The sequence below is a fragment of the Nanorana parkeri genome, unplaced genomic scaffold (genome assembly GCF_000935625.1).
Source record: "Nanorana parkeri isolate BGI_ZX_2015 unplaced genomic scaffold, ASM93562v1 scaffold591, whole genome shotgun sequence".
NCBI lineage: Eukaryota > Metazoa > Chordata > Amphibia > Anura > Dicroglossidae > Nanorana > Nanorana parkeri.
Window position 1 is genome coordinate 425480 of NW_017306859.1, and position 11059 is coordinate 436538.

Here is an 11059-nt window from a genome sequence, read left to right on the forward strand (position 1 = left end):
GGGCGGACGAGGGAGCGCTGTCATGTTGGATGGCCAGCGGTGAGGAGAGAAGCCGCCCCAAGGACGAGCTGTGTCGGCTGCCTGGCGCCTTTGTTGCAATGGTGCCCTGTGCGGCCGCGCAGCTCGCACACCCCATAGGCCGGCCCAGCCCGTGTGAACTCAGCTTTAATGCCCTTATGAACTCAACCTTAAAGTAGAACTATGAGGCGAGTGATTTTCACTCAGCCTCATAGTTCTAGCCGACCTGTGACAATGAAAATGTCACAGGTCGGCACAATAGATCGGGAAGTGAGCGAACACATACCGTCGCTCGCTCACTTCTCGATCCTGTCCCTGCAGAGAGCCGTGGCTGTCACTCACGGCTCCCTGCAGGGATTCCCCCCTCCCCTGTCCGAACCTCCAGCACTGACTGGCGGGAACGGATGGGGAGGGGGCGGGTACAGCTTGCTCTGCCTCTAGATAGGCAGAGCCACCTTAGGAGAACTATGGGGAAAAGCCCTGACCACATAGTTCTCCTTTAATGCCCTTGTGAACTCAGCCTTAATGCCTGTGTAAACTCAGTCTTAGGCCTCTTTCACATGTGTATTAAAACCAGACATTAGAGAAGTGTGTTTAATGCCTCTCTGCCGCCTATAAACACCCATGTGGATCAAAACAATAGCAGACATGGGCGTTAGCATTGCGTTGCTGTGTGTCAACAAGTAGAGTGCATGTAGCGTTCTGGAGGCATTGCCGCTGGACAAATGCCTCCATTGAAGTATATTGAAACACCGCTTAAATGCTCGTTCAATGCTGCTAGAGCATTTTTCGGGCATTTAAGAAGTGTTGCTCGGGTGCTGCAGGAGAGGCATTAGAAGTTTTGCAGTCCCTGAAACCACTGGGGAATCCTAGAGTGAGTGGACAGAGCAGGTGCAGATGCCACTTCCTGTCTGCACACAGCCAGCGTTTTGCCAGCAAGAGGACAGCTTCTTGTCAAGTACTTGCAACCTGTGACATCCTGACCCATGCCACCATGTAGTGCCAGCTGTTATCAGTGTCATCCAAAGCAGTGCCAGCCATACCAGTGGCAACTTAACAGTGCCAGCCATACCATTGCCAGGCATGGCAAGTACCAGCCAAAACCAGTCATGTCTGAAGTAAAGTTTGCATGGCTACTTCAAGCAGTTGAGTAACACCCAGAATTGTATGACCCAAGTCTACCCAGCCCCCTGGAAAAGCACCTTGTCCCCGTGCCTATGGGGACAAGGGCCTCTTCCCCACAAGCCCTGACCTATTGTTGTGTGGGTCTGCGGGCAGGGGGGCTTATTTGCATTAGAGAAGTGTTTTTGTGAACGAGTCCTTAAGCCAAATTTCCTTGTTACATTTTTCTTGTAATGGAAGTGCATTGGGCAACACAGCGCAACGCTGCTGGTGCGAACGTGCCCTTATCCCTAAAGAGGTTTCCACCGCACTCCTTTAAAGTGGGTGCTGCAGTGATAATGTGATAGTGATATCACCAGCACACCAAAGTAAAATCTTCAGCGAGTGGTCATTTTATTGATGTACACACATCTCGTCATAAAGCAACGTTTTCGGGGCCACTCAGGGTCCCTTCATCAGGCGTGCCCTTATCCCTGTCGCAGACAACATTGTGTTGTGAGGTGTGTGCACTGTGAAACCACATTGCCTTTTCTGTAGGTGAAAATGGAACAAATGGAAAACAATCCTATAGATCTGAAAGCATGTTGGTAAATTCCTGTGCTTTTTAATAAACATGTTTCATTGCCCTCATTCATAAGGTAAAGTAGGGTATACATGGGATAAATTTCATCCGGTTCCTGATGAATTGGCTGAAGTTCGCACACTGCGTGCTGTTGTCGACTCGGCACCCTTCTGTCCAGCATCCCTTCATCAGCTGATTGAAGGAGCCAGTTGAAAAATTATTGGCCGAACATTCAGGTATTCGGACGGCGGCTGGTGGCCACTGTCAGAATTCGATGCAAACAGCTTGGGATTCGTCCATTAACACTCGTAAGCAATGATGTTGGAATCTGTTCTATTTTTTTTGTTCAGTCCACGGTAGATTGCATTGCTTCATATACACTGAGTGGCCAGATTATTATGACCACCCCATCAGTACTTCGTTGGGCCGCCTCATGACTGCACGAGATGTTGAAAGGTGATGCGAGGAATCTGACACTGCACTGTTCCCCTTCTGTTGTCTTGTACCGGTCTTGCCACTCTCCGTTCTGCCCTAACATTGACTAGTCGCTGACGGCCACAATTCGCACGTTCAGACCCAGATTTCCGGCTGACAGTCCGGTCTTTAAACACTTTAACAACAGCTGCTCTTGAACATTTAACGAATTCTGCTGTTTTGCTGATACTCGCTCCATGGCTCCGAGCGCCAACAATCATCCCACGTTCAAAGGCTGTTAAATCGCGTTGTTTACCCAAATCTTCAGAAAAAAATCACTTCTACTGTCGTGATAAACAACCTGCTTCCCTATTTATAATGGTCTGGCCCTCCAGCAACTTCAGCGCAAAATTATAGCTAATTTGCCTACAAACCTCAGGTGGTCATAATAATCTGGCCCCTCAGTGTATAAGAACCTGTGCAGCCACTTAATGCATTTACAGCACCTCTGAACGGATGTTTTCATTATTTAACCCCAGCTTGTAAATGCATTTATAAACACGAGAAAGCTGCATGGAATGATCGACCAGGTATCAAATCTGCTTTGATTGCTGTAGACTTCGTTTCCCAAAATGCGTGGCACTGGCCCTGATCAGGTTGTGACGAAACAACTAGCAGCAGCATTTACACTGTTGCTTTTTAACTGCACTCATCATCTCGGACGAGAATCTTGTCTGAAATAGCGTGAAAGGGTGCTCCAGCCTCGGGAAGCTTTGGGTTGCTGGTGGTGATTGTGTAGTACGTGACCTTTAAATGTCAGGTCAGATAAAATCTGATGAATGTGGCTCCATTTTTCCTGGTGGTGATGTGCACCGTGAGGAAAATGTTAAACAGCCGGTGTCTGTCAGTGCATTACTGGATTCCTTGTTGGACCCCGTCCCTTTATCATCTAGGTTCATGAGGTTGGCCAACTGATTAGGTCATCTGGTTCTCAATATCACTTCTGTGCAGATGATATTTTAATCTATTTTTGACTCGTGATCTCACTTTCCTATTTTCTCATGTTCCTGACTGTCCATTTGCTATCTCTGATTTCATGCCTTCTAATTTCCTTAAAGCATATATCTGGGCAAAATAAGAATAAATACATTCAGTACATCTCTAAAATACATGCAGATTTCATAATTTCTTTTATCTTTGACAAGTACAGTAAAATACCTGTTTAAACCTGCCAGTAATCCAGTAAACTACAGGACATCTCCCCCTCTCATCGCTATACCATAAGAGGAGTTGTTCTGTAGTCCAGCAGGGGAGAAATCAGGCAGGGCTGACAACACTGCTTGGGATTTCAGTGCAGCAGAGGCAATGTTGCCAGCTCTTTATAGGAAGTGATGTACTCAACGGATTTCTGGCAGGGCCAACAGATAATTTTGCATACTTGCAGTATTTTTTTTTTTTTTTAAAGAGGCAGTCAACTCCAAAATGTACATGTTTCTCAGAGATATGCTAAATATTTTTGTGCAGACATACACTTTAAGCCTAAAAGTAGTTTTGTCAGCATTCTCAGTTCTTAACAGGCTCCAGCACCCCAATGGAGGCACCAAGTGATGGCTGCATGTACCTTCAGATGCTCCATTCTGCTGCCCAGGAGCCCAGAAGCTCAGGTTGTAGTATTCTGCAAAGTTGGACACCTCCTGAAAGTGTTTATCGCTCACCCCTCCCCATCCAATCTCCTGCTTAATGCTATTTGTCAGTAGGTATGCCCATGCAGGGCCAGCAGTCATTACCACTAGGAAGCGTTGAACCTTGCAGAGACTTGAGGCTCCTGGGATTGCAGAAAATAACATTTGGAGATACCAGCAAGCATTGCTTGGGAGCTACACTGCACTGCAGGAGGCTGTTTAAGCACTTTAATATGGAGAAAACTAAATTTATTTTTGGCCATTCTGCTCTACACACCTACCCGAAATATAAATTACTGTTGATGACAACAACCCATTGACCCCAGGTTCCAAAGCTCATTTCTGGCTCTCTCATTCAGAGTGGCACTAAACTCAGGAGTTAAACCTTAAAAATGCATCTTGTGCTGCCGATCAAGTCATCTCTGAATTGGTGCTGACACTGTCCTTCCTTTCTGGAGGGTGGCTACATTTTAAAAGCGAAACGAAACCGAAAATGTTTTTTTTCTAACTTTTTCAAATATTTCATTTTTATTCATGTTTTATAAACTTTTCAATTTTTTTACATTTTATTTTTATCTATGTATTTTTTAAATATTTTCATTTTTTTACTTTACTTTTAGGGGCTTCGGAAAAATATTGGGGGTCTAAACAGACCCCTGATATTTCCCTTTTAAAATAGAAAAAGAGATTGAGAACACAGAGTCCTCAATCTCTTTTTCTGTGTCCCCTGTTATCAATGAACAGGAATCCTCTATGAGTGTTCCTGTCCATTGATAACATGAGTACATTGTTTGTTTACTATAACCACAATCATGAATGAACAGGAGGTGATGAAGATCACTTCCCATTCATTCATAATTGAGGATATACTAAACCTACTCTGTCCTCAATTATTTACAAAAACTCAGCAATCACTGATCACTGAGTGTTTGTACTCGCTCTCCATCCTGGATCGGCTGTCACATGAGGCTGGGCGAGCGGTGCGGAGAGCTCGATCTGACAGCTGACTCCTCCCCCGCACTGCCACCCAGCCTCCTGTGACAGCGCTGGCTGTCTACGCCCACACACCGATCTCTCGATCTGTTAAAGGAGGCTGAGCAGTGCGGGGAGAAGAGACGCCGGCTGCTCACAGCGCTCTCCTCCCGCAGCGCTCGGCCGCCTGTGACAGTTTCTCTCCTTCCCGCTGGGACACAGAACAGCGCCCAGCGGGGAGGAGAGAAAGCAGAGATGCACCGCTATTTTGCCAAAAGTGCCATTTTCGGCTGATATGTAACATGTATTACCTTTACTGCTTTCTGTTCCCTATACATATATATATATATACATATACGCAAACACAAAAATGGCTTTGGTGCTGGATTTTCCACTACAACCAAATGAAAAGAAAATTCTTGAAGCTGCTTATATTTTGCCTTCCCTTTACAATTTTAAAATAAAATCTTTCTATTTGCATTATATATCTTATTTCGGAACCATTCATTTCATCACTGGGTTTCTTTGCTTTACTATGAAAATTGCAGATCATGGCTGGTGGGAGGGGCTGGCAGGGGGCTGATTAACTTGCTGAAAACATTACAGCCCTCTGCCGCAATATGCTGGCTCTAGGAGGAGTTATGCAAATATAAAGATGTCTTCATGGGCAGATGTCAGTCTGGAGCCGTGGCCATACAGGAGCAGGCAGAATTTGCATGCAGACCACCCTAGGTAATGCAACATGTGATGCTGAGCCTCCATGATTGAAAGAATTATTGGAATCCCAAGAGTGAAAGAGGCGTCCCAGGGACAGTCAGGCTGGGGAGAAAAGTGCTAGATAATGCTGGATGTCCTCCAGCCAGTAAATGAGATGGGCTCTATCTGACTTCCTACAACTTCTACTGCATACTATGAGAAGCTCACAATGTGCAATTTCAGTACAGGGAAGGACCCTGCGCAAGATGGTAGGTAAAGTTGGAGTTCAGCTTTAAAAATACCAGTTAACATTGCAATCACATCAACAAAAATAAATTGGTGCAATAGTGTTGTGTGCATCCAGCATTAGACCAGACAGTATGCGATGACGGTGTGTGGACGTATATGACAAATACAGGCTCATGTGAATGGCCCTACAGTATGCTTTCTAACAGGGATGCACCAAATAACATTTTTAGACGGAAACCGATGTTTAAAAATTTGTCCAAAACCGAAAATTACTTTTTTTCTGTTTTTAAAAATGTAAAAAAGTTTTTTAATAATTTTATGTTTATGCTAATACATATTTTTTTTACTTTACTGTTGGGGTAATAACTGGGGTCACAGTAAGCATACTATGTCCTCAGTTATTTACAAACACTCAGCGAGGTGGCATTATCGCCTCCTGAACACTGGGCGGTGAAGCCATTGCTTCACCGCCCTCTGAAAAGCAATCCACCGCAGATTGCTTTTCAGAGGGCTGTGGAGACAGCAGCCTTTGTGAACAAGTCCTTGAAGAAGAACTCCAGTTTTTTCACAAAAAAAACCCCATGCAGCGCACTGCAAGGGTTTAGTGTTCATTTTGGTCTAGAGGCAAAAATAAAGAAGATACACTCACTCGATCCTCAGTACTGCAGAGGTGCCCTCTCCGCTCTGGCAGTGACATGTTCCTCGGTGTCCTTACCACTAATGGACCTGCATTACACATGATGATTAGACCGCCGGAGCCCAAGGGAGACGAGGCTGCAGGGACCACTCTAGCAGCCAGACAGAACCGAGGATCGGAAGAGTATACCTTCTTTATTTTCATCCCTAGACCAAAACAAGCAGTTAACCCTTGCAGTGCATGGGGTAGCCCCATTGCAAGGGTTAATTAAAAAAAACAAAACATTTAAACTGGCCATAATCAGTAAATAATTTTATATTAAGAAAAGGAAATGTTGTCCTTCTGACATTACAATTGGGTTATATCATGTGGCCAGTTCACATGCAGATAGTGCTTATCAGACCTAGCGCCATATCCCTGTTGTACAATTAGACGATATGATCTTTGCGGGCATTCTAGCGTCGTTATGGCAACGTGTCTGTAAACATTTTAAGACGGCCGTCATTTTTCGGTTACTTGTACATAAAAAAGATACAAGTTGATTTAGTAATTAGTCCTCGGGCCTGTTCCAGGTTACTGCAATGAGCTTTGCACTGCAAAAGGCAGCTTAGCTCCATCTGGATTTCCATAGCAACCTGTACATGTCAAATTGGTTCCCCTAGTGTTTATTCTGCCAGAAGCCACTCCGAGCACACAGTATATTTCCTACAATACGGAACAGGGAGGCCCATTGTGTACATATAAACTCAGACACTGCACTGTTGCGGTGACACATAATTTACACATTGTCATGCTAATCTCAATCAGTTTAGTGAAGCATTGTAGCAAAAACCAAGCCGAACAAGATGCCCACAACAGAGCGTCACCGTGGAGAAACATAAGCCTCTTTCGCTTGTGTCTCACTCCGAGGGACTCAAGCTCCATCATTAGTGGCCAACGCGTCACATGCGCGCAACTACCTGGAGGACATGGCACTTGAGAGGTCTTAAGACTTCATGTAGAATGCAAAGTGTTATAAGCTGTGGTAATATGGCAGAGTTCATTGTTTTACTGAATATGGTAATCAGAAATCTGATTTATTTGTGGGTTCCAATGCTTTATAAAACCCAGAGCTTCCATATGAACTCATCTCTATACCTCATGCTTTATACAACCCAGAGCTTCTTTATGAACTCATCTTCATACCTCATGCTTTATAAAACCCAGAGCTTCCATATGAACTCATCTCTATACCTCATGCTTTATACAACCCAGAGCTTCTTTATGAACTCATCTTCATACCTCATGCTTTATAAAACCCAGAGCTTCCATATGAACTCATCTCTATACCTCATGCTTTATACAACCCAGAGCTTCTTTATGAACTCATCTTCATACCTCATGCTTTATAAAACCCAGAGCTTCCATATGAACTCATCTCTATACCTCATGCTTTATACAACCCAGAGCTTCTTTATGAACTCATCTTCATACCTCATGCTTTATAAAACCCAGAGCTTCCATATGAACTCATCTCTATACCTCATGCTTTATACAACCCAGAGCTTCTTTATGAACTCATCTTCATACCTCATGCTTTATAAAACCCAGAGCTTCCATATGAACTCATCTCTATACCTCATGCTTTATACAACCCATGGCTTCCATATGAACTCATCTCCATACCCCATGTTTTTTAAAACCCAAGACTTCCATTTGTACTCATCTCCATACCCCATGCTTTATAAAACCCAAGACTTCCATATGAACTCATCTCCATACCCCATGCTTTATAAAACCCAAGACTCATCTCCATACCTCATGCTTTATACAACCCAGAGCTTTTATATGAACTCATCTCCATACCTCATGCTTTATACATCCCAGAGCTTTCATATGAACTCATCTCCATACCTCTTGCTTTATACAACCCAGAGCTTCCATATGAACTCATCTCCATACCTCATGCTTTATACAACCCAGGGTTTCCATATGAACTCATCTCCATACCCCATGTTTTTTAAAACCCAAGACTTACATATGAACTCATCTCCATACCCCATGCTTTATAAAACCCAAGACTTCCATTTGTACTCATCTCCATACCCCATGCTTTATAAAACCCAAGACTTCCATTTGTACTCATCTCCATACCCCATGCTTTATAAAACCCAAGACTTACATATGAACTCATCTCCATACCCCATGCTTTATAAAACCCAAGATTCCATATGAACTCATCCCCATACTCATGCTTTATACAACCCATAGCTTTTATATGAACTCATCTCCATACTTCATGTTTTAAACAACCCAAGACTTTCATATGGACTCATCTCCATACCTCATGCTTTATAAAACCCAGAACTTGGACTCATATCCATACCTCATGCTTTATACAACCCAGGACTTACATATGGACTCATCTCCATACCTCATGCTTTATACAACCCAGGACTTACATATGGACTCATCTCCATACCTCATGCTTTATACAACCCAGGACTTCCATATAGACTTATCTCCATACCTCATGCTTTATACAAACCAGGGCTTCCATATGAACTCATCTACATACTTCATGCTTTATAAAACCCAGAACTTACCTATGGACTCATATCCATACCTCATGCTTTATACAACCCAGGACTTCCATATAGACTCATCTCCATACCTCATGCTTTATACAACCCAGGGCTTCCATATGAGCTCATCTCCATACTTCATGCTTTATACAACCCAGGACGTCCATATGAACTCATCTCTATACCTAATGCTTTATTTACCCCAGGGCATTCTTATGAACTTACATACCACATGGTTGGAAAGTATTGGGATCCATTAATGGCACCCAAAGTTATGTAGAGAATTTGTCAAGCATGAACAGCTTTATTCATTACCTGTTTTGTGACCAGGGGTTATTGCTAAGATTCCCTGACCGAATTTAAAGGGCTTGTTCACACCATTTGTGGTAACTGCCATTTTTAGCAAAGCCAGTCACTGCTAGGGCACATAGAAAACAATAGTTCACAATACAACGTGGGTGCGGACATGCTGACATTTCCTTCCAGCACAATGGATGGCAGCATATACTCCAAATAAAGTTAGTAAACCGTGTGATACAAGGCATCACGCTAGCGCCCAACATCAGAACCTCACTCAGCACACTAACGGGCCAGTGTGAACGAGACCAAAAGAGCCTGCATGTGTCAGTTAACTTAACTAGAACTGTATTGTAGTCACAAAGTGGTTAAAGTGATAAAATGGTCGGTCATTAGCCACAATGTTATTGTTAGCAGGTCACTATTGCATAGCAAAAATTGCTAACTGAAACTGGTGCAGACAGTGGAGAAACCTGCCCTGCGCCAAGACGCCACCACTCAAATAGCCTTGGCAGTCTTTTTAGGCTGCTTTCATACTTGGCAAATCATTACTGAGATTCCCCTGTTTGCACTACCTTTTAAAAAAAAAAAAAACCCTATATAATAAACTTGGTCAATAATTGTGCTGCGTTAGGGTAGCTGCATGCTATAAAAGTCTTAGATAGGAAAATGTGTTTTTGATAACAACCAGTTAGATTTCTCCTTTCATTTTCAGTCTAGCATTAAAAAATGATAGTTGTAATCCGTTTGCTTCTATGGACGACAACGTTACTTTGATTTCCTTCCACTTTTATAAAACGCCCCATTAGTACTCTACATATTAGTGATGGATCAGCACCGTAAAAGTCTAATACAACATATACAATACTGAACCTAAAAAAGTAAGTCAAACAGGCATGAGATCCATGCAGAAGTGGAATTCTTTAATTTACCCAAAGAAATGGGTCTTATGCAAACTATTAACAGTAATGTCATTTTTATATTATCAGGACAAGCTGTAATAAATTAGTTTAATGACCATGACTACTAAGTATAAGTGTTAAACAGAGGTGACCAATCTCTCCAGCATACTCCACTGTACCAAGGGACTTACTGGTCAATATTGGTTGTCTCATGCCATTTATTATAAAATGCAAAATACAGATAATGAATTGGATTGCGAGACTTCATGCGATAGCTGAATTAACAGCAGACAGTGACAGAGATTGTAAACACAGTTCGACTTACCTTTATGTTGATCGAACACTGAGGAGTTGCTGAAATCCATGTTTTTTTCTGTCTGGATTTGCAGAACGACAGCATGTATGGCATCAGCTTGGTTCCAGGATGGAGCTGCTATTTTACAGCAATATCTGCATGTGCTTAGAGCATAGCCTTTGTATGCGATGACACAGAATTGCCTTATGGATGCTGACTGGTGCCTGGGATAAATCACAGCATGTTATTCCTTGCTAGTTAGGATGCATGTTGGAAATTAGATTCATTCATTGCTAGATGATGGCAAACCGTGCTGGTGAGTGTGGATGGAATTGTAGTGAGTGAATCATGTCTTTTGTTAGAGCTGGCTCAGCTGGTGTAGAGGCAATGCAGCTCTCTCCAGAATCAGAAACAGGAATGTTGCTATAAAGCAAATAGAGATCTCAGAGGATGAATGATTACTGGAGTCACAGAGCTGCAGACTGAGCATGTGCAAAGCTGTCTGTGTAGCATTGATTGTAATGTGCAGCACTCACTACAAACATCAAACACATTTTAAGTGTTGCGGGGGGAGATACTAACTGGAATCATGGCGGAACAGACATATATCACAAAGAAATTAGAAAACACATATATATATATATATATA

The 11059-nt window shown here is 43.0% G+C and overlaps 1 protein-coding gene across 2 annotated transcripts in view; it reads right to left on the reverse strand.

Annotated features, from left to right (window-relative positions):
• The window catches only part of ANKRD55 (ankyrin repeat domain 55), a 91859-nt gene extending 80979 nt beyond the window's left edge, over positions 1–10880 (reverse strand). For both annotated transcript variants that reach the window (XM_018562683.1, XM_018562682.1), the window contains exon 1: positions 10441–10880. In XM_018562683.1, the coding sequence (XP_018418185.1) occupies positions 10441–10480 (40 nt within the window). In that variant the 5' untranslated portion in view covers positions 10481–10880. The remainder of the gene's footprint in view (positions 1–10440) is intronic.
• Positions 10881–11059: the final 179 nt, after the last annotated feature.